The sequence below is a fragment of the Bufo gargarizans genome, chromosome 3, assembly GCF_014858855.1.
Source record: "Bufo gargarizans isolate SCDJY-AF-19 chromosome 3, ASM1485885v1, whole genome shotgun sequence".
NCBI classification, from domain to species: Eukaryota; Metazoa; Chordata; class Amphibia; order Anura; family Bufonidae; genus Bufo; species Bufo gargarizans.
The window spans coordinates 300629021-300653755 of NC_058082.1; the positions used below are offsets into that span (position 1 = coordinate 300629021).

General features: G+C 41.7%; 1 protein-coding gene across 1 annotated transcript in view; it reads left to right on the forward strand.

Annotated features, from left to right (window-relative positions):
- SLC35D2 (solute carrier family 35 member D2) overlaps nt 1-24735 on the forward strand; it is an 89902-nt gene that overhangs the window by 48168 nt on the left and 16999 nt on the right. The window contains exons 8-13 of the mRNA XM_044286609.1: nt 5386-5454; nt 10556-10658; nt 12773-12865; nt 16237-16304; nt 19293-19371; nt 22294-22376. Of these exons, the coding sequence (XP_044142544.1) occupies nt 5386-5454; nt 10556-10658; nt 12773-12865; nt 16237-16304; nt 19293-19371; nt 22294-22376 (495 nt within the window). The remainder of the gene's footprint in view (nt 1-5385; nt 5455-10555; nt 10659-12772; nt 12866-16236; nt 16305-19292; nt 19372-22293; nt 22377-24735) is intronic.

Sequence of the window (24735 nt, forward strand, 5' to 3'; positions counted from 1 at the left end):
CACATGGAGAGGTAGCGTGCGCTTTGATTTGTTAGTTTGTCTGTTTGTTATTTTGTTTAAAACAGGGCTCCTGATGAGGGCTTATTGGAAGCCAGAAACGCATCGAGCCTGAGCTTCTAATATGTTCTAGTCAGCTATTTATAACAGATAACAGAGGCACTGTGTACTTTAGCCTTTAGTAGTGAGGGACAAGCAGACTAATACATTCAACCAAGTGAATTAGGGGTGGGTGAGGTTATCCAGATAGCATCAGTAATTTTGGGGGTGGCTATTAGCGAGTGCATCAATACCCCCACGCATACCCTCACTAGTCATACCAAATATAGACAGAAACAGTAAAAGAGGCACTGTAACGCAAATACCTGGCCAGTAGTGCATCTTGTGTTGATTTGATATTCGGTATGGGATCCATATAATTTGATAATTATGTTCTTATCCCGTTCCATTTTAAAGGGAGTCTGTCACCCACGGTATGGCCATATACAGTGCTTACATTTTTCTATAGCACACCTTACATGAATGTAACGGTACCTTTGTTATTTTCTTTACACTTGCAGAAGCAGGAAAAACAAAGTTTAATTCATAGGCAAATGAGCACTCGCAAGTGCCCAGGGGCAGCGTTCACTGTGTTGGAGCCCAGGCTGCTCTGCCTTTTTTCATTGTTTCGACGCCCCAGCCTCCGCCTATGCCCGCCCTCCTATTCCCTTGCGCTATCCTTTTGTCCGGCCGAGATCCCGCGCCTGTGCACTGCCTCGCGGGGCCGGAGCATGCGCACTGCGATGCCCATTGTGGGCACGGCATCGCTTTAACTACTGCACATGCGCTGGCAAATGCCACATTGCTGCTGGTTTTGCGCCGTTCGCCGGCACATGCGCAGTAGTTAAAGCGATGCCGTGCCAACAGTGGACCTCGCAGTGTGCATGCCCTGGCCCAGCGAGGCAGTGCGCAGGCACGAGATCTCGGAAGGACCAAAGGATGACGCAAGGGAAAAGGAGGGCGGGTATAGGCAGAGGTTGGGTCAGGGAAGCAATGAAAAAAGTGAACACCGCCCATGGGCACCTGTGAGGGCTCATTTGCATACGAATCAAAGTTCGATTTTCCAGCTTCTGCAAGTGTAAAGAAAAATACAAAGGTACTAATACATTAATGTATAGGTGTGCTATAGGACAATGTAAGAACTGTATATGGCCATATGGAGGTGACAGACTCATTTTAACCAAATATCCCAATAAAATGTATTATTTTATTTTTTGCATTCCTCCTAACAACTGTGAGTTAGCTCATAGAATTTCCCTACCTCCTGATATGACAACATTTTGTTTCCCTAGAGGTCTATGGGGGTGAAGAGGTAATAGTAAGAACCTTGGTGGTCTATAACATCTTCAGTGATTTAGGGCTCATGCACATGACCGTATGTATTTTGCGAGCCGCAAAAAAAAAAGGGATCTGCAAAAAATACGGTCTGTGTGCATTCCGTATTTTGCGGAACGGAACAGCTGGCCCCTAATAGAACAGTCCTATCGTTGTCCGTAATGTGGACATCAATAGGACATGTTCTATTTTTTTGCGGAACGGAAGAACGGACATACAGAAATGGAATGCACATGGAGTACCTTCCGTTTTTTTGAAGACCCATTGAAATGAATGGTTCCGCATACCGTCCGCAAAAAAAACGGAACGGACACGGAATAAAAATACGTTTGTGTGCATGAGCCCTTAGGCGGTGAAGGCATTCACTCCAATACAGGCTATATAAGTGGCATGCTTGAAAGGGACTGGCTGCCACCCATCTTCATACAGATCATGGACATAGTCTGTGTCAGAATAAATGTGAAAGCTTAGCTTTGGAGGGATTCTGAATCAGAACAGATGACATGATGCATATCAAATTTATATTAGCAAGTCCATTTTTTAAAACATTTTATTTAAAGAAGACCTGTCACCACAAAATGCAGTGCAATCTGCAGGCAGCATGTTCTAGAGCAGGAGGAGCTAAGCAGTTTGATGTATATTTTTGTAGGAAAAGATTCAGTAAAACATGTAATTTGTATATTTAAAGCCTATGTACACCTTTGGTGACAATTTTCTATCCAGTCCAAGTCATTGGGGGAGACTTATCAAAATTGGTGTAAAGGAAAACTGACTTAGTTGTCCATAGCAACCAATCCGATTTCAGCTTTCATTTTCCAAAGGAGCTCTGAATAATGAAAGGTGGAATCTGATTGGTTGTTATGGGCAACTAAGCCAGTTTTCCTTTACACCAGTTTAATAAATCCCCCCATTAAGTTTAAAAGGGCACCTGGAGTAAGGACTGTTGAACTCTGACTTATAGGAGTATATTGACAGTCTTGCGTTGTTGTGGTTCTCCCTGGCAATCACATATAGGGGGAGATTTATCAAAGCGGTGTAAAGGAGAACTGGCTTAGTTGCCCATAGCAGCCAATCAGATTCCACCTTTCATTTTCAGAAGTAGCTGTCAACAATGAAAGGTGGACTCTGATTGGCTGCTATGGGAAACTAAGCCAGTTCTACTTTACACCAGTTTGATAAATCTCCCACATAGCTTCTAGACACTGTTCATATATACTGTATATTTAAGACCTTTAGTTGTGTGCTGGTTTCACATATTACATTTCTGTGTTATATTTTCTGCAGTAAAGAACTGCTAATTGCACCACCTACCTTAGCGCTGTTGTGGCCATCCACCTGCAACTTTATAATTGTACGTCATATATTGTAACATCCAGGCCACTTAATTTCAATAGTTTATGTCTTTTCTATTGTGTTTATTTAGAGAGACATTTGTAACAATGGTTGAAATCGGTTGAATGTGTTCTGCTAAACACCTAGTGGGGGCTTATCTCTTCTGAGAACAAAAGGATTCAGCATGTTGAAATCCGAAAGCCCTATTCTTTTCTCCTCGGACAACTGCCACCCGTGTTGTTGGTAGGCCCCCATACACATTAGAACTTGCAGTGTCCCTGGTCCTTTGTACAGTATAGTTAGATGTCCTTGTATATGGGCTTCAGATAGTTTTGTAAACATAACCGGCAGTGGGTGCTCTTGATGTGCAACCACTGAGTGACATCACAGGTTTTCTTGCTTCACCACTGCACAGTGAGATCCTTGAACTAGTGATACTGAAGCCTCTTTCACAACTCGGTGTTTTGGTCAGTGATTTCCATCAGTGATTTTGAGCCAAAACCAGGTGAAGCTCTAAACCCAGTGCAGGTGCAGCTCTTTCCCTTATACCTTATGTCTGTGGAGGCTCCAATCCTGGTTTTGGCTCACAATCACTGATGGAACTCAATGACCAAATAACTGACGTGTGAATAACTCCCTCACTGAGCTGAGAACCACTGAAAGGTCAATAGAAGATCCAGATGCAATTTAGAGAGCCCCTCACTATAATGTGTTTTATTGGAATATGCTCTATAACCTCCTAAAGCAGCTTCTCATGCCTTGCATCTACTGATAGTCCCTGAGAAGAATTTACAGGACATTTCTAAATTGCAATAAAGGGCGACATCTGCTGTTCATAGAGTAGAATTACTGTTCTATCTGGTTGTAGTTTTTCTTTCAAGAACAGCTATAGATAAAATGCTGTAAAAAGAAAAAGGGTGGTGGAACAATGTAAAGTAAGAATGCCTGCAAAAATAGAAGTTAATAATGTGATAATTTATTTTTATCATTTAACAAAATGCAAAGTTAATGAACGAAATGAAAATCAAAATGAATATATTTGGTGTGTCCACCCTTTGCCTTCAAAACAGCATCAATTCCTAAAGGTACACTTCCACGCAGTTTTTGAAGGAACACAGCAGGGAAGTTGTTCCAGACCTCTTGGATAACCAACTACAGATCTTCTGCAGATGTAGGCTTACTTAAATCCAAAGACAGACTTGATGATGTTGAGATTAGGGCTCTGGGGACACCACAAACCACAAAATCTCCAACTCAATTTGCTGACACATTGCTTAAAGAGGTTTTTCAAGATGTTTTTATTGATGACCTATCTTTAGGATAGGTCATCAATATCAGATCGGCAGGGGTCTGACAGCCAGCACCCCTGCCGATCAGCTGGTTGAAGAGAAGGTGTGCGCTGTGCCAGCACAGCCTTCCCTTTATTGTTTACCTGCTTTCCGTCGACATAGCAGTGGTGAACAGCTGTAATTGCAAGAAACCCTCCCATTTACTTTAATAGGACGGCTCTGTAGTATAGATTGGTATAGGAACGAGCCGTCCAATTGAAATGAATCTGACAGCTTCTTGTAATACACCTGCTCACCACTATGATGTCGGTGGTGAGCAGGTAAACAATGAACGGAAAGCTGTTCTGGAACGGAGAGCGACTTCTCTTCATCCAGCTGATTGGCGGGGGTGCTGGGTGTCAGACCTCTGTCAATCTGATATTGATGACCTATCCTGAGGATAGGTTATCAATGAAAACATCTTGGAAAACTTCTTTCATTTCCTTAAAAATCAGAAGATGTCCAGCATTGCCACTGGCACAGAACCGGCAAAAACCAGTGGGACCCAGGTACATCATCTACTGTTTAGAGACGTCTGGCCAGAAGCAGTCCTCATGGAAGAGTTGCATCCAAGAAGTCGTACCTTTGATGAAGAAACAAGGCCAAGCCAACTCAACAATGCATGAAAACATAGGAACTAAGGCACAGAAAAATAGCAGCAGGTACTCTCGACTGATAGGTAAAAATTAGAAATATTTGTCTGTAACAGAAGGCAGTTTGTTCACCAAAGCGCTGGAGAGCAGTACAATAATGAGTGTCCTGTCGGCAACGGTGAAGCATTGTTGAGGTCCCATGCAAGTTTGGGTTACGTTTCAGTAAATTAAGTTGGGGATTTGGCCAGGATTAATGGTGTCCTCAATGCTGAGAAATACAGGCAGATACTTATTCATCATGTAATATTATGAGGGAGGCCTCTGGCTCCAAATTTACCTTGCAACAGGACTATGACCCCAAACATACAGCCAATGTCATTAAGACCTATCTTCAGCGTAAAAAAAGAACAAGGAGTCCTGGAAGTTATCATAGAGTCTGTCTGGAATTACATGAAGAGAAGGATTTGAGCAAGCCTATATCCATAGATCTTCAGTTAGTTCTCAAAGATGTTTGTAACAACCTCTCTGCCGAGTTCCTTCAAAAATTGTGTGCAAGTGTACCTGGAACTGATGCTGTTTTGAAGGCAAAGGATTGAAAAAATAAACTATTAACGCTTCTGTTTTTGAAAGCATTCATACTTTGGTGCATTTCTTCCACACCGGCCTAAAACGTTTCTACTTTATTTCGTACATTTAGAATTTAGTACATGTATTACTATCCGACTGCCTTCAAATCCCTGTCTGCATATTTTCTCTCACAGGAAACGATATTCATTATCTGTTACACTGAGTATATTAGCAATTGTAATTGGAGCTTTCATAGCAGCAAGGTAAGATTTTGGCATCACATTTTTTAAACATGTCTGCTTTTTATACAACTTGTGAGTTTTCTTATTTCGGTGTAGTACAGATATTAACTCTTTCATAGATGTTCCGCTGATACAGATGTCCTTCAGTTTTCTTGATTTTTAAATACATTTTTATCATTTTATTTTTTACCGTCACTTTGATACTCCTACTAAACCCTCATAACACAAAATAATATTTGCGCTCATAATAATGATGCAGACTTCTATCTGGCAATATTTTGAAATTAGATCTAATTTATTTAAGAAATTACTAGGGAAAAGAATTGTCCTGAAATGCTTTATTGATATGCACTATAAGAAACACGTCGTTTAATAATTGAATTCAGCTATTTCACTCCCATTGCCACAGGTGCATAAAATCAAGCACCTTGCCATGCAGTCTGCCTCAACTATGAAGTGGCAGACCATATATAGTTTCAGAGTTGGGTTCCCCAAGTGCTGAGGTGAATAGTGCATAAAAGTTGCCAACGCTTTGCTGATTCAATAACTGCAGAGTTCTAATCCCCCTCTGCCATTAACGTTAGCACAAAAACTGTGTACCGAGAGTTTTATGGCATGTTTCCATAGCCAGACAGTTACATTGGAGTCTTACATCACCAAGCACAAGTGCCAAGTGTTGGATGGATTAGTATAAATCACACCACCACTGAACTATTTCTAGTGAAGGGAATTGTTAATGCTTCAGCATATCAAAACATGTTGGACAATTGTACGCTTTTTGGGAACGGTTTTGGGGGGGGGGGGGGGTTCTTTCTGTTGCAGCATGACTCTGTCTCAATGAACAGAGCTAGGTCCAGAAAGGCATAGTGGGCAAGTTTGGTGTGGAAGAACATGACTGGCCTGCACAAAGCCCTGACCTCAACTACATCGGACATCTTTGGGATAATCTAGAAAAGAGATTGTGAGCCAGGCCGTATCATTGAACATAAGTGTGTCTGACCTCACAACTGCTCTTCTGGATAAATGGGCAAAAATTCACACAGACACACTCTAAAATCAAGTAGAAAGCCTTCCCGGAAGCGTGAAAGATGTTTTAGCTGGATCTAGGGGATCAATTCCATATTAATGCTTATGGATTTGGAATGAGATGCCATGAAAGCTAGTATACAGTTGCAAGAAAAAGTATGCAAACCCTTTGGAATGATATAGATTTCTGCACAAATTGGTCATAAAATGTGATCTGATCTTCATCTAAGTCACAACAATAGACAATCACAGTCTGCTTAAACTAATAACACACAAATAATTAAATGTTACCATGTTTTTATTGAACACACTATGTAAACATTCACAGTGCAGGTGGAAAAAGTATGTGAACCCCTAGACTAATGAGATCTCCAAGAGCTAATTGGAGTGAGGTGTCAGCCAACTGGAGTCAAATCAATGAGATGAGATGGGAGGTGTTGGTTACAACTGCCCTGCCCTATAAAAAACACACACCAGTTCTGGGTTTGATTTTAACAAGAAGCATTGCCTGATGTGAATGATGCCTCGCACAAAAGAGCTCTCAGAAGACCTACAATTAAGAATTGTTGACTTGCATAAAGCTGGAAAGGGTTATGAAAGTATCTCCAAAAGCCTTGCTGTTCATCAGTCCACGGTAAGACAAATTGTCTATTAATGGAGAAAGTTCAGCACTGCTGCTACTCTCCCTAAAGATGACTGCAAGAGCACAGCACAGACTGCTCAATGAGGTGAAGAAGAATCCCAGAGTGTCAGCTAAAGACTTACAAAAGTATCTGTCACGGATAATGTTGCAGATAGCTGGAAGTTATGAATAAATGTCCAACTGGCTTGATCCCAAACTAAGGAGCATATAGGTGACCTCTATAAAACCCTAAGAGCTCACCCTGACTGCTAAGCACATACAAGGGTCTCAAAGGTAGACGATTGTATGCCCCCGTACCTAAGACTGTGTGACACCTGAAAACCCTATAATAGTGAGGGGACATGACCACCGGCTCCCTGCACTTCATACGGAGGGAGTCAGGGTCACTTAGAATCAAGCCAACAAGGAAACACAATTCATGAAAGGACTTATCTGAACAAGCAGCAGCAGAAGCCTCCAGCAGTGAACACTTCAATCCAGGAAGTAGTATAAACCGCAAAGTGAGGCAGTATGGGAGGGAATATAAAGGAAAGAGGATTAGTCTAAATAGGTGACACCTGGGAGAAGGAAATGAGATGAGAAAGTGAAACCAAAACAAAGAACATCATGCAAGAGGTAGAGAAGGACGTCTGTCAGACCTTCTCACAGAAGTGGCGGTGACAGTCTCTGGCATATGCTAACATCCCTGTTAGCGAATCTACGATACGTAAAACACTAAACAAGAATAGATTTAATGGGAGGATACCACAGAGGAAGCCACTGCTGTCCAAAAAAAAACATTGCTGCACGTTTACAGTTTGCAAGAGCACCTGGATGTTCAACAGCAGTACTGGCAAAATATTCTGTGGACAGATGAAACCAAAGTTGAGTTGTTTGGAAGAAACACACAACACTATTTGTGGAGAAAAATAGGCACAGCACACCAACATCAAAACCTCATCCCAACTGTGAAGTATGGTGGTGGGGGCATCATGGTTTGGGGCTGCTTTGCTGTGTCAGGGCCTGGACGGATTGCTATCATCCAAGGAAAAATGAATTCCCAAGTTTATCAAGACATTTTGCAGGAGAACTTAAGGCCATCTGTCCACCAGCTGAAGCTCAACAGAAGATGGGTGTTGCAACAGGACAACGACCCAAAGCATAGAAGTAAATCAACAACAGAATGGCTTAAACAGAAGAAAATACGACTTCTGGAGTGGCCCAGTCAGAGTCCTGACCTCAACCCGATTGAGATGCTGTGGCATGACCTCAAGAAAGCGATTCACACCAGACATCCCAAGAATATTGCGTTCACATACTTTTCCACCTGCACTGTGAATGTTTACATGGTGTGTTCAATAAAAACATGGTAACATTTAATTCTTTGTGTGTTATTTGTTTAAGCAGACTTTTGATGTGACCTAGACGAAGATCAGATCACATTTTATGACCAATTTGTGCAGAAATCCATATCATTCCAAAGGGTTCACATACTTTTTCTTGCAACTGTAGGTGTAATGTGTAGGTGTCCTAATAGTTGTGTCCATATAGTGTAGGTACTGCTATTTAAAACAATCCTGTCACCATGAAATGCAGTGTAATCTGCAGGCAGCATGTTATTGAGCAGAAGGAGATGAGAAGATTGATATATAGTGTTGTGGGAAAAGATCCAGTATTTGAAATTTATTCATGTAAAGCCTCTTTCACACAACCGTTTTTTTTTCCGTTTAAGGGCCGTTTTTTGCTTTCCATATGCGGTCTGTATATGGAACCATTCATTTCAATGGTTCCGCCAAAAAAAAACGAAATGTACTCTGTATGCTTTCCGTATTTCCGTTTTTCCGTTCCGTTGAAAGATGTCCTATTATTGCCCACAAATCACGTTCCTTTGCTCCATTCAAGTCAATGGGTCCGCAAAAACAAATAGAACACATATGGAAATGCATCCGTATGTTTTCCATATCCGTTCAGTTTTTGCGGAACCATCTATTGAAAATGTTATGCCCAGCCCAATTTTTTCTATGTAATTTTTGTATACTGTATATGCCATACGGAAAAACAGAACAGAAACGGAAACAAAGAACTGAACAACAGATTCGTGAAAAACAGAACGCAAAACACTAAAAAAAGGCCTTCTGCACACGACCGTATGGCTTTTTCAGTGTTTTGCTGTCCGTTTTTCATGGATCCGTTGTTCCGGTTGTGTTTCCGTTCAGTTTTTCAGCTCTGTTTTTTTATATGGCATATACAGTATACAGTAATTACATGGAAAAAATTGGGCAGGGCATAACATTTTCAATAGATGGTTCCACAAAAAACTGAACGGATACGGAAGACATACGGAGTACATTCCGTATTTGTTCCGTTTTTTTTGTGGACCTATTGACTTGAATGTAGCCACGGAATGTGATTTGCGGACAATAATAGGACATGTTCTATCTTTCAACGGAATGGAAAAACGGAAATATGTAAAAGCAATGCATATGGATTACATTCCATTTTTTTGGGCGGAACCATTAAAATGAATGGTTCCGTATACGGAACGCAAAAAACGGCCCGTAAACTGAAAAAAAAACTACGATCATGTGCAGGAGGCCAAAGCCATACGGTCGTGTGAAAGAGGCCTAAAGAAGATGCCCAAGACATAAATACTGATAACCCCCACCAATCTGGGGGTCATCAGTGGAGGAGAAAGGAATATTTATATTTTTTTACCCCTAGCTCCTGTCCCCTTTCCTACCAGTGTGAAAGTGGTTCCCAATTTTGGAGAATCTACTTTAAATGAATAAATTGCAAGTTGAATATTTTCCTACAAAACAAATCTGCTCAGCTCCTCCTGCTCTATAACAGGCATTTAATGGCGACAGGTTGTCTTTAATAATAAAGAATTTAGGCATTTTACTAAACCTCAGTTTACATCTCTGTTGTTGGTCAGTAGCACACTATATATTCTTAGAGGGGTCCAACTTCATATAGATTTTTAAATCCCCCAACCCAGCAGGATCTGTCTAGGGAAGCATACTTACTTGCTCTCTGACACTCAGTTTGAGATCTGTGGATCCATCATTGTCTTTACTGCACTTCAGTTCCCACATGTAAACTGCCGGCATAGGTAGGGACATGTGCACCACTGCAGTCTATGAATGCCCGCAGCAGTGATGTGTCCCCAAGTGGCATGCGACCCATAGATATGACACTGCCGTGGCCAGTCATTGGCTGCAATGGCGCACGTGTCCCCATCAATGCCAGAAGTTTACATGTGGGGACTGAAGTCCAGTGAAGACAGTGATGTGCCAGAACTGAGCATTTGGGAGCAGGTAAGTATGTTTTCCTCGACAGGTACCACTGGGTTGGGGAGTATTTAAAAAAAACGATATGACCTTGGAAAACCCCTTCTCTCCCTTAATATTTTAATGCTTTATCACCCATTGAGCATTATCAACCTACTGTTTAAAACGAGTATTTGTTTTTCAGTTTTGATCTTTCTTTTAATTTGGAAGGATACATCATTGTGCTGTTGAATGACCTATTCACAGCGGCCTATGGGGTTTATACTAAAGAAAAAATTAATCCCAAGGTAATTATTAAAGAAAATACCGGTAACTTATTTGTCAAAAACTGCATGCATCTTCTAGATTTTTATGCCAGAAAAGTAAAATGCTTGTTTCTACTTTTACTTTCTTAAAGGGACCCTGTCATGTTGAACATGGTATCTGAGCTGTAGGCAGCATGTTATAGAGCAGGAGGAGCTGAGCAGATTGATATATCATTTTGTGGGAAAAGATTCAGTAAAACCTGTAATTTACACATTTAAATCTCTGCTCTCATTTAATACATAGGTAGCATGTGGGCAGTTCTACTTAGGGCTTAGGCTACTTTAACACTGGTGTCTGCACAGACGGATCCGCTCCTATAATGCAGACGATGGGATCCGTTCAGAACGGATCCGTCTGCATTATAGTTTAGAAAAAATTCTAAGTGTGAAAGTTGCTCAGACGAATCCGTCCAGACTTCACATTGAAAGTCAATGGGGGACGGATCCGTTTGAAATTGAGCCATATTGTGTCAACTTCAAACGGATCCGTCCCCCGTTTGCCTCCGCACGGCCAGGCGGACACCCGAACGCTGCAAGCGGCACAGACCTCCGACAGGCTGTTCCGTTGGGTGAGACAACGCGTTTCGGGGTGCTAAAGTCCCCTTTATCAAGTCTGAGCCGGGAGGCTAGGAGAGTGTCACTGCTCGTCTGGAGAGGCGCGTGTGAGAGCGTCCCACACGCGCCTCTCCAGACGAGCAGTGACACTCTCCTAGCCTCCCGGCTCAGACTTGATAAAGGGGACTTTAGCTCCCCGAAACGCGTTGTCTTACGAATAAATGGAACATTGCTGAAACTAAAACACTGTCTTTGATCGGTTGTTTTGTGCGCCCCTAGCAGTCCACACGCTCCACTTAAGGTTCAGCGTACTTCTCTTCATACCTACACAGTGTCATGTTTGAATCTATAGATGTAGAGTATGAAACAATGAGGCATCAGAAATATCATAGCATTCCTCATTTTATAGCTTTCATATTATTTTTTAAACATTTTTAAAACAGTAAATATTGAAAAATTGTAGTTTATTGATGACAGGGAAGAAGTAACTAGCTTAGGTTACTAGGTTTTCTGAGTTAAAATGATTGATACCCCATCTTCATGACATGCCATTAATATCATTTTGCTCGAAATCTTATTCTTGGCACCCCTGGTTACTGTAGCTTTGTCTCATGTTATTGTTTTATTTTAAACATTTTTATTTTTTATAAATTATGGTATAACGAATATCAAGGCCCAGCCATCATAATGTTCTGGTCTTTGAATCTCCATTAGAAAAACATTTAGAAAGTAGACAAAAATATAAATTGAATGTTTATCATGAGACATTAGTTTGAAAAATGTGTCTAAGGCCTCATGCACACGGCCGTTGTTTTGGTCCGCATCCGAGCTGCTGTTTTGGCGGCTCGGATGCGGATCCATTCACTTTAATGGGGCCGCAAAAGATGGGGACAGCACTCCATGTGCTGTCTGCATCTGTTGCTCCGTTCCGTGGTCTGCAAAAAAAATATAAATAACCTGTACTATTCTTGTTTGCGCTTTGCGGACAAGAATAGGCAGTTATATTAAAGGCTGTCTGTGCCGTTCCGCAAATTGCGGAATGCACACGGACGCCATCCGCGTTTTGCGGACCGCAAAACACACAGCGGTCGTGTGCATGTAGCCTAAAGAGTGCAGAACCAGAGTTGCCACTCCATTTATTCTATATGGGACTGCCAGAGATAGCTGAGCGATCCAATAAAGAATGAATGTAGCCACAGTGTGCATGCTCGATTTACAGCTTCAATCATTCTGGAATCTCAGAGACTGCCATTATCATGATCGGTGGGGATCCCTGTTGTCAGACCCCCACCCTTATCCTTTGTATAGAGGATGAGTTAAAATTTTAAGATAACCACTTTAAAGTGTATTACTTATTAACCTGTTTGTTATGTATTACCTTTAAGAATGATGCAATCTTACAATGTGACCCTCAGACCAGAAAAGGTTGTGCACTGCTGGTAACAGTAACACCATAGTCCAAAAGATTTGCAGCCTTTGGTTTGATGTAGACGTACAGTTTTTTCTGCTGTTTCTGATTTATATTTTGTGTTACTTTACAGGAATTGGGAAAATATGGTGTCCTTTTTTATAATGCTGCTTTCATGATTTTACCTACATTGCTTTACACTATATGGACTGGGGAATTTGAAATGGTAATTTTTTTACTTGCATTCTTTTTTTAATATGCCTACAAATATGTTCATGCGTAGTAAAAGTAACATTAATTTAATAGTTTTATAAGTTGCATACTTGGCTCAAAATTGATATGAATTAACCCCTTTAGATGGGGGCATACACAGATCTCATAGGGCCCAATAGAAAAACTAAGTACAGCCCCCCCCCACCACCCAGTTTCCCAGGCAACGGGGAGCAGAGAGACACCCCATTTTTCAATGACTTTCTGATTATTATTTTTTTTATCAAACCGAAGAAGAAAGCAGCTCTGAATCCTCTGCTGCCCTTACATAATATGTTATAAAACTGGATGCCTGAAGAAGCTCAGTGCATAGGAATTTCTGCAGTTATTATTGACTGCAATGGAAGCTGTAAGATCTCATTGCATAGAAGTCCTCCTAGTGGTGGCTGCATGAAAATGTAGTGTTTTTATGTTTAGACTAAATATGGAGTTTAGTGCCCACCCCTCCTCATCCTGGGACCCATAGCAGTCATGTGGTCTGCCTCCATTAAAGGTACTCCACTGCCTTTAGGCAGCGAATAGTTATCTGCCCCCCCCCCCCCCCCCAAAAAAAAGCAAGATCAAAGGGAGTTTTCAGTTCCAAAATCGCTAACTAAACAAATAGGGTAGGTGCTCAGCCACATAAATGTAACAGGCAGTGGGTGTGGACCCACTGTGCCAACTAAACAATTAGAATTTGGGCTAAACCTAAGGGTGCTGTCCTGGCGGTTCCCTGATATCCTCTATACAAGGATCTGGACTTCTTCGCAGGGAAACAACCTGGCTGCTACCTTCTGGAGTAGTCCTGGTGTAGTTGACAGCTGACCCACAGGGGTCATAGACACCAGTGAGAAGCACCAACGACTCGGGCAAAAGGTGTAGTGTGAACACAGTCCAAGATCAGGGCAGACTGAGTACCTGCATATTGCAGATAGCAATTCTAAGTCGGGGAAGGCTGAGTACATGCGCAGTCCAGGTAGCAGTTCCAAGGTCAGGGCAGGCAGCAAGGAGCAGAATCAGTAGACAGGCAAGGTACAGTACATAGGTAGTCAGACAAGAGATCACAACTTCACTGGTTACTAGAGACTAGAAAACCTCAAAGCTCTGGTGAGGAGATGGGACCATAGCTCAGCTAATGGAGACTGATCAGCAACTTAACAAGGAGCAAGAGGAAAGGATTAACTCTCACAGTGCTGAAAGGAAATTCACTGAGCACTAGTCCCAATGCGCACAGGGAGAGAGGAGTGGTGCCTGCACCCACCTGGGATCGCAGGTCAGTGATAGCAGAGGTATAGCTAGGTTTTCCTGCACCCGGACAATGATTAAGGATCACAATCCCCTACCTGCACATGTTCTACTGAAATTTACACAAATAGGCAAATGTTAATCGGTGCACATAGAGCGCTGTGCCCCTTAACAATAGTTATGCCCATCTTTGTGCCTGCTTTTGTGCCCCTTCACAGTGGTTATGTTCTCCCTGCGCCCCCCTTTGGCCCCTAGTGCCCTCTCCAGCTCCATGTGCTTCCCTGATGTTCAGCACATCCAGCAACATGATGCGCTCATGTGAAAAATTTAAATGGTGACATCCACTATTGAATAATGTAATCCAATGTAAACTAGTAACAACAAGTGCCAGGCAGTGATTTATTGCCCCACCACCACCACCATCGCCACTTTGATAAAGCGTCACTTTCAATAATAAGAAATTAAAATGTACAAGTAGAAAAATGCCAAAATTGCAAATAAATATCTGCGAGATATATTCTCAGATAAAAATATGTGCCTTAAGCATCATGTTGCGATCTTGCGATCTGCAATACATTTTCAACAACCATGATCATGAAGAAAATTACAGTGATTGGGGACTTAGCGGAGTAATCACAGTGCAAACTTGTGTACTGACCTGTCTTACTTACAGTTTTGGGAAGGATATCCTACAAATGCTTGTACATACGAGCCTGAGGCCATGGTAATCTCACCCTGTTATGTCCTTTTCAACATCCCTGCCTACAAGTGGCTAATCCCTGTGCTCTACCTTTGTGATCCTATACACAAAGCAGAAATCCTTGTCACCTGTCAGAAGTCCCAACATGTTTCCACCGGTGATAATTGGTTCTTCAGGGGATCAAAGGGCAAATGAAATATAAGTTCACACGATAGGTCTGACACAATGATCTTGTGGCACATCTGTATGTTCCAGGCCCATATGTACAAGCATTTGTGTGCTATCGCCCATGAAGCTGTAAGGCCTCTTTCACATGAGCAATGTTCAGAAAAATACAGTTGGTTTTGCACATAAGTTCAATCAGTTTTGTCTTCTATTGCGTTCAGCTTGTGCGTTTTTTCCATCCGGATTGTATCCGGATTGCATGCGTTTTTCACATTGTGAAGAAAAACTGAAGAATAACAATCTACATCTCCCAGCAACCATCAGTGACAAAAGTATTCCACCCAGATTGTATTTGGTTGCCTTCCGTTTTTCACTCCCGTCCCATTCACTTCTTTAGAGCCAGGGCTGCATGAGAAACGCAAAATATAGAACTTATAAGCCTAAACCCTGTGACACATTAATAGGCCCCTAATACAGCAAGGCAGCAAAGGTCCAGCAGATGACAACCCTATTTGAATTGGGACTAGGGTATTATTAATGTGGGCTGACTTTATTAAAGTTTTTTTTCCAGGGGTAGGATAAGTCATCAGTATCTGATTAAGTGGAGGTCTGACTCCTGGCACCCCTGCTGATTATCTGTTTGAAGAGGATGCAGAGATCCTGTGATCACTGCAGCCTCTTCCAAGGCCAGTGATATCACATTGATCGGTCACATGGTCTAGGCACAGCTCAGTCCCATTCAAGTGAATGGGCCTGAGCTGCATTAACAAGCTCAGCTGCTTTACAATGTACGGAGCTGTACTTGGTCAGCTATGAGAAGGTCACAGCGGTCACTGGGCTGCCACAACCTCTTTAAACATCTCATCTGTAATGGTGCTAGCTGTTGTAAACCCACAGATCAGATATTGATGACCCTACCTGAGGATAGGTCTTCAATATCCTACTCCTGGAAAACCTCTTTAATGATATGTGCGGAGTAAACACTGCTTGGTTTAAAAAATAAAAATGTAGAAAAAATAAATAAATTAATAGGCCTGGATTAAAAAAAATTTAAAAAATGAGCAAAAACTATACTTAGCCTTTACAGTAATGAATGGTTATGTTTATTTACTGCATTAGTTATGAAATACTACTAATCTTTCAGGTTTATCTAATGGTGAAAACAAAAATGCTAAGTATAATTCCTCTTGTTACTACAAGAATTGTATGAAGCTAATAAATATGCACTATTCTTTTAGGTTATACATTTTAGCAAGTGGACAAATATTTATTTTGCTTTCCAATTTCTCCTTGCCTGCATGATGGGGTGAGTAGTTAGAAATGTTTTGACAACAATGAGAAATATAACTTATGTATATAGCATTGTCCTATTAATCCTTAATTAGCAAAACATTCCCATTAAGGCCTCTTGCACACAAACGTGCCAAACTGCGGATCCGCAAAACATGGATGCTGCCCGTGTGCCTTCCACAATTTGCGGAACAGAACAGACTGCCCAATATAGAAATGCCTATTCTTGTCCGCAAAACGGATGAATATGACATGATCTATAATTTTTGCGGGGCCACGCAACAGAGCAAAAAATGCGGCTCTGATGCGGAACCAAATCACATTCGTGTGCAAGAGGCCTAAGGCTTTTATGAAAAAAAATAAACAAGCCCCGAATTTAGTGACACACGTACTGCCAGCAGCTCTATTGCACATCTAATTCATCATTCAGCTAGAAGATGGCCGTTGAGCTCCTAGTTATCTTTTCCATTGGGAAAATGTTAAAATTAAAGACCACCTAACACTGCTCAATTAAGCAGACAATTGTTGGGAAGGAAGGAGGAGTGATCGCAATTTCCCCCACTCATTCCTATAGAGAATAATTGTTTGTGGGCAGCAGAGGCTGTCGGCAAACAACGATTCAGGTGACTGCACAAACGATCATATTACCTGATGAACGAGGTTTCATTTGTTTATTAGGTAATTGGCAGCACTTTTACACTGGCAAATCATTGCTATAGTTAGAGATTATCTGCCTGATGCTTGGGCAGTGTAAAGGGGCCTTAACTTGCAGGTAAAAGTTCAGTTTTCGGCCTTTGCCATCAACTAAATTAAACCATTGTATGGATATGGTCTAGAGCCAGTCCAATATTTAAATAAGACTGACAATTTCACGTGTTATGAATAACGAATACTTAGGGCATACCCTTAAAACTGAAATCTTCACATTGGGACTGTTCTTTCTATTATCAGCAGTTGTATGTACATTGAATGTACCTGTTGTGAGTTTGAAATTATTATGGCCTCTTACTGACTACCCTTTGCTGTGCCACTACTTGTTTGGGTTTTGATCAGGTTTTGAAGCAAAAGCCAGGAATGGATTAAAGGGAACCTGTCACCTCCAAAAACCATCCCAAGCTGCCAGCAGTACCTGACAGTAGCCAGCAGCGTGTTTCCGCCAATAATTTTCTTCCTGAAGGCCGATTCGGCTAAAGCTCAGAAAACGTTATATCACCTGCCGGCGCGCTTCTCTAGTCATGCTTGAAGTCAAGGGGGCAGCAGTCTCCTTGCTTCAAGTCAATATAACTACGCCCACTTCCCCGCCCCTTTGCTGTGATAGAAAAATAAAATAAAAGTTATAGCTCTTGGAAGGCGATGATAAAAAAAATGAGAAAAAAAACGCTTGGTCATTAAAAGGGTTATCCCATGACTAATGTAAAAAATAAAAATCAGACGTTATATAGTACATGTGCAGTGTCCAGGTTTAGGGTGGCCCAAACCGTACACTGGGTCCCCCGGACACTGTCGAAGTGTCACCACGTGTTGCTGCTCTCTGGAAGAGATGGTAAGGCGTGGTGCATTCAGGTACAAAACAATACAGGCGAGGCATTGGGCTGGCTTCTCCAGTCTCCTCCCTGGCAGAAGAAGGGTTTGTTGCTGAGGAAAGGGCTGAGCTAGCTTTCCCTCTTTCTCTTCAGAAGGCTGGTACCCTGGTCCAAGGCTGGTGAACCAGGGTCTGTGGCAGCGTATCCCCATCTCAGCGTCTTCTTCTGGTCACTCAGTAGTCTGGCAAAGTCTCCTCTTACAAGCACTATTCCCTAACTTCAGCACACTAGGGGCTATGCCTGCTCTCATTATATACACTTTTTGCTAGACTAGAGCCTTCTAGTGGGAGGGGTGGAGTGGAGAAACTCAGCACAGACAGATACATTGTTTCAGCTCCCGTCTGGTATAGACTTTCATTAAAGCTTCAATGATACTCAATGGCAATGACACTGCAGGTTTTCCAGACAAAAACAAGTTTCCAGACATAACAACATAGCTAAAACCAGACATTTAAAAGTTCAGGCTGTCTGCTTTTGGTGATAGACAAGTCTGTTTTTTTTCTTCCAAAACAGGGTGGTAAACAAGTCTTGGTTTTTCCCTCCAAAACATGGTCTTCTTTAAACCCTATGGCAGTTGTGAAAAATTACCAGCTTCTCAATCAAAGCCCCTCAGTATTCATTAACCCTTTCCACAGAGCCATGTAAATACAGTGATAATGAACAGGTGATGTATCACAACTTATAAAATGCAGGTACACAGTATTAAACAGTAAGAAGTTTTAACTCTGCATAGGGCATATAGGCAAATGTCAAAGTACTCCCTTCTCTAGGGCACTACACATGACAATCTCTTTCTAACAAAGCTAGAACTAGCCATGTACCTTACATGGATCCATAGATCTCCACGTTCATTGCTCTGCTAGATTTATATCAAACTGGCAGCTCAAGGGGAGTATCCTTTAAGCTGTAGCTAAGGGGGTGTGTCTCAGCTCTCCCTATCACAGCTCAGGAGGAAGTTGAAGGATGAAACTGAGCATGTGCGGCCTTCTCAGCCAGCAGGTCAAAGAAATTAGAAAAAATACCAATCAACAGGTGGTGCTATACAGATACATTTTTATTGAATATGCTACATTTTTAATTACATGCTATTACAAAAGTATTCATATCCAAGTGCTGGTTTGAAAAATGAAGAATATTTTTCATGGGACAACCCCTTTAAGACCCAAAACAGGCTGGTCAGTAAGGGGTTAAGCATTGCTAAACTAAAACCAGAAAACCCCTTGTAGGTAATTATTTACTCATACCATTTCTAGACTAAAAACCTTTCCTGCCCTAGGAACGATATAAATTATTTGTTCGCACTTCAGTATCCTAAGGTTTTCACTACTATGGGCATCTATACATTATTTTCATTATAAGTGTGTTGATCAATTCAATTAACTACCAAATCCTTCCATATTCTGCTCTTTTTTCCATGACAGATTTATTCTACTTTATGCGATAGTACTCTGCAGTTACCACAATTCAGCACTTACAACTACAGTCGTTGGTGCCCTCAAGGTAAATCTAAATTCTGACAAAATTGACAGTAATCAGTGGCTCTAACTCAATCTGAGCAGGGAATATATGATCTTGTGATATTTTTTGTTGATATATTGTACTTTTTTATATATATGATTTGTTGCTCTTATTTGAGATACTTACTGATTACTAGCCCGTGCTCCATTGTAAATCACTACAAGGCAGTATCTCAAATATTAGGATATTTTTATTGTTCTTATTTTAGTTTTTTTTTTACAGGGTTTTATGTATATTAATAAATGTTGTAATTTTTTTTGACCTTTGGGCTTATGTCTATTCCATGCAGCACCAGATAGTGAGTGCCAACCATTATATATTATCTAAATCTAAATTCTGTATTGATTATAATTTTCTGATTTCCTGAATTACAGTACATTAAAGTAGGCAGTTTTAGTAGTAAGCAGATTTGCAAAAGTCTGTAACAGGCCACATAATTGCCATGTGACATTTTAAAGGAGTTGTCCACTCTCTAATTATTTTCCAAAATGTGTTGGAAATAGCACATAAAGTAACTTACTAATATAATGTATGGAGAACATTAATGCCTCCTATGGTAGTGCGCAGACATTGCCTTTCCTTGACATGTACGCTGCAGTTCGGTGAAAGCCTCCGATGGACTGATCAGATCACATGACCCTCCATCAGTGGCCATTTTGGACCAGAACACCCTACAGCATGGAATGCAGACCACTGTAACCCATCAGGCGGCTGTTTTGAAAGCAGAGAATAAGGGCAGGTGTTCTCTATATATTAGTAAGTTACTTCGTGTGCTGTATCCAGAACCTTTGGAAAATTATTGAACAGTGGTCAGCCCCTTTAATACTGGTGTCTTCCTTTGTGGCTGAGGTGCCTAGGGCTCCTCCAAGTCACTGGGGCCCAGTGTTGCTTTTACTCTCCCTGTTCCACTCTCTGTAGCTTTGCCCCGGATGAGAAATATATGGCATTTCCAAGACATTGTTGATCTAAAAAGTAGGAAGAATCAAAGAGAGATGCAATGTACATGGGGCTTAATGACATATACACTAATTATGCATGTTCAACCATAGTGACTGGAATTGCCATTTGACACAGTAGAATTCACTAATGAAACAACTGAGCTAAATCCCAAGGTTAATCTGTATATTAACAATTTAAAGAATGTGGGGCACAATTAAGACCGCATATTTAGACGCCAGTCTTAATTGTGCCTGTACTGGTGGAGGAAGCGCCAAAGTTATGTGGAGGAGCAGGCCTCTACATAACTTTGTGTCACGGCTGAGGATGGGGAAAACCCTCAGCCGTACGATGACAGAGGATGATGGTTGCTGCAAGGCCAGGACAGGAATCAGGGAGCAGGTCACCTCCTATCACATCCCTAATTCTGACCCTGTCTCCTAGCCGTCAGAGCTGACCCTGATGGTAGGAGGGCTCATACTCCAGAACCTAAGATTCCTACTAGCCCTCAGGGTTGCCCTTAACTAGGAGCAGAGTAAGACGACCTGTTCCTCCTAGATACAGACGAACAGGAGTCTCACTGGCCAAGCTACAAAGAAAGGGGAATATAAACCGCTTATGGCAGGTAAATGTAACAATTACAACACCTACCTGCCACAGACACAAAGCCTGAAACCCATGTACAAGTGCTGCTGTCCACAAGAACACAAATGGACACAGCACAAACCACACATACACAGGAACCCAGGACCATAAGCTGCAATAAACAAAGAGACCAAAGACACACCTTCATAACATCATGTATAACTTAAACTTATACATAAACTAAACTTATGACCACAAGGGTGGCCCCCACTGGCAGATGGTATATAAGTAGGAGGATGACTCCAGCAGACCATGGCCGAAGTACCCCTCAGACTAATGCTCTCAGCAGAGGCTAAATAGCCCATGTAGCCACAGACACACCCAGTGTTCACACACACACACACACACAGAAGGGAGTTAACCCTTCCTACACCAGGCATGGGAAAACAGCCATATAAAGGGGAAGTGTACAAAAAACAATTACACTGCAGCTGTTACCGCAGGCAACGACATGCGTGGCAGCCATGTCCTGGGAGTTAGCCCGAAGGCCGAGACACTGCCACCACATGTACACAATACAACACGTTGTCACGGGCAGCCACAAGTGAAGGGAAGTGTCACAGTGCACACCTACATAAACCTCGTGCACACCTGACATACAGAGTGCATACATACAAGGAGAGGTTGCCAGGAGTAACCGCATGCACTTGACAGCAAGCTGCCCAGCAACAGCTCAGGCTGCTATACTGCCAAGTGCAAAACATGTTGCCAGCGGCAACCACATGTGAGACAACATACCAGCCGCCCTCACCATGTGGTTGACAATAAACCAAATCGCAGTCAACTGCATGCGGATCCAGGAGTCACGACCATGACCATGATCGTGACACTTTGTCACTTCCCCCAGCAGGATGTGAGTTAATCTAAAATCTACTTGAGTTCCCTTGCTGGTGTAGATATAAATAATTTTGTACGCCGATAACTGACATACAAAATGATGAATGAGACAGGCCTGCTGGACGATCCTCTTCCATGCTTCCTTTTTTTAAGACCTGCAGACCGGATAAGGGCATGAGCAGGGAAAAGGCACAGATTTTGTTGCAAAATGGCTTGCGACAAAATCTGTGACTGATATACGCCACAAAAGTGGCATATATCAGTACATAAATAGCCCCCTGTGTTTCTGTTTTAGACAATTATGGCATATACAGGATATTGCTTGGCTGTTTCTCTCATAAACTTCCATGGAGAGCAGATCATATGTGTGATTACCTATTCATCCAGTCTTTGCAGAAGTCAGATGGGATATGCCCTAAATGTCTAAGATGGGAAAACCCTTTAAGGACCATTCTGACATTTTTTTGTTTTGTTTTTGTTTTATAGAATGTATCAATTGCCTACATTGGAATTTTTATTGGAGGAGATTATATCTTTTCTTGGCTAAACTTCATAGGTTTAAATATTTGGTAAGTACCATGCATGTTTTATTATTACCAGCTCATTGCACCTAAATCACACTTTCCTATGTTTTTTGTTTTAATAAAAATCAAGGAATGTCCGATAATAGACTCACTATGATATATGCAAAGATTTTGTAAAGTATAACCTCAATAGTGAAAAAAAAAACAGGACTTTTTAGAGTTTAAAATGCGAAGTCTAATGTTGGTTTGGTGTCCACATTCCTCGTCTGAGAAACAAACTAGATTGTATTTAAAGAATCTACTTCCTAAATTTTTTATCCTTCTATGGGTTTAACATCTATCAATATAGTTGGATCTTATTATTTTTTTTAATTCTAACATGGAACTTATCGCATGTCTTGGCAGGTCAGTGATAACAACTTCATTAACTATTTGTGTGTTCACATTTCAACTCAGAAGTACTGTTCTATCTAACATTTTTGATAAAAAGAATTTTATGTGACCATAAAGGCCCTATTACACAGGCATATAGAGCAGACGATTGTCGGGAAGGAAGTGTTCCCTTCTGTCAATCGCCTGCTCGCCAGAGGAAGAGATCGCTGCATGCTCAGTATAGGGATGAGCAATCGCTAATGCATCCCTATACTGTCTGTTTGCTGGCAGCAGAACACCTATTATACGGCGTCATCTGCCACTGGCAAACCAGGATTTTTTAACATGTTAAAAGATCCTGATTACCCGATGAACGAGCGTTTGCTGTAGTATTACACTGCCAGACGATCGCTAACGAGCCTAACAATATTCTGCCCATGTAATAGGGCCTTTAGGGGTCATAGGATAGATTATGCATATCAGATCTGTGGGGGTCTGACACCTGGCACCTCTGTTTAGCTGTTAAAGGTGGCCGTGGTGGTCCCATGAGTGCTGTGGCCTCCACTCGGCTTACAATACTCAGCGCCATCCATTGGATAGCGGTTGTGCTTGGTATTGCAGTTCCGCCCCATTCACTTAAATTTGACCATAGGCCATAAGACCATTTTATTTAAAAAAAAAAAACCTGCATACATACAACAAGCATTTTAATTAATCTCTTCACAATCAATGAATGTGCATGCATGCCTTTGGTTGTTAAGGAAAGTATGGAGCAGGCTAACAAGCTTAGGCCAATCCATACATGGCGGATGCTGGCTGTTACGCAGCTAACACATACGGTACATCCAGTTGTCTCTCAACCCATTCATTTAGCAAACAGGCAACAGTGACTACAGCATCTGGCCGGTTAGACAAAGGGAGTGCACGCCCTCTGTCCTCTGATCAGCAACCAGAAACACAATTGTGGGGTGACTATTGTTTGCAATGGTTGCCGGGGACATTCTGAAGTCTGCCAGACCTGCCATGTTATGGCTGGTATTAGCTTATGCCTCTGGTAGCATATAATAGACTACTGGTAAAATAGTTATTCTCAGCAATGCAGGAGTACTGCTGTGCAGCCATGCAAGATATCAAACTATCTGAGTTTCAAGTCCCATAAGTGGACTAATAAAAAAAAAAGTAAAAAGCAGGTGAATAAAGTTTAAAAAATATTAAAAAGGAAAATATTAAAATAAAAAACCCTTTTCCCACTTCTCATATACCGTACATGGTATCGCCATGTCTGAAATATTAAAAAATTATTAATGACAGCATAAGAAAAAAAATCCCCAAGGCAAGAATAGTCATTTTTGGTCACCTTGACTGCCAAAAAATGAAATAAAATAATATTGATAAAAATACAGCTCATCTTGCAAAAAAACAAAACAAAAAAAAACAGCATTCGCATAGCTGTTAATAGAAAAAAAGGCATAATTGTGAGTTTCCCATGTTTACCCTACAAATGTTTTTTTTTCCTCACAATTTCTCGATGCATTATATAAACCATTAAAGGTACTACAGCAGTCTAAAAAATAAATTAAAAAAGTTATTACTCCTGGAATGCAGGGAGGGGAAAAATGAAAACATCCCCCCAAAATGTGCTTGGTCCTTTAACCCCTTAGGGACCCATGACGTACCGGTACGGCATGGATCCCGAATCCTTAAGGACCCATGACGTACCGGCACCCCTGCATGATTTTAGCCTGGTGGGAGGTGCAGGGGGGGTGTTGCGGGCGGCAGGCGGTGCGGCAGGTGGGATCGCGATCCCCCGCCCGCCTCCCGACTAATAATTGTTGGCTTCTAGTGGGTATACCAGCAATGTGCTGACACCCTGGTATAAACGGCTGACATCTGTGAATGGATGTCAGCCTTTTAACCCTTTCCATACAGCGGTCCGTACGGACCGCTGTATGGAAAGAGTTACCAGTAAGATGCGGCTGTGCCTTTGCAGCCCCCCGACAGGATGGGGTGACAGAGGGAGGGAGCCCCAGTC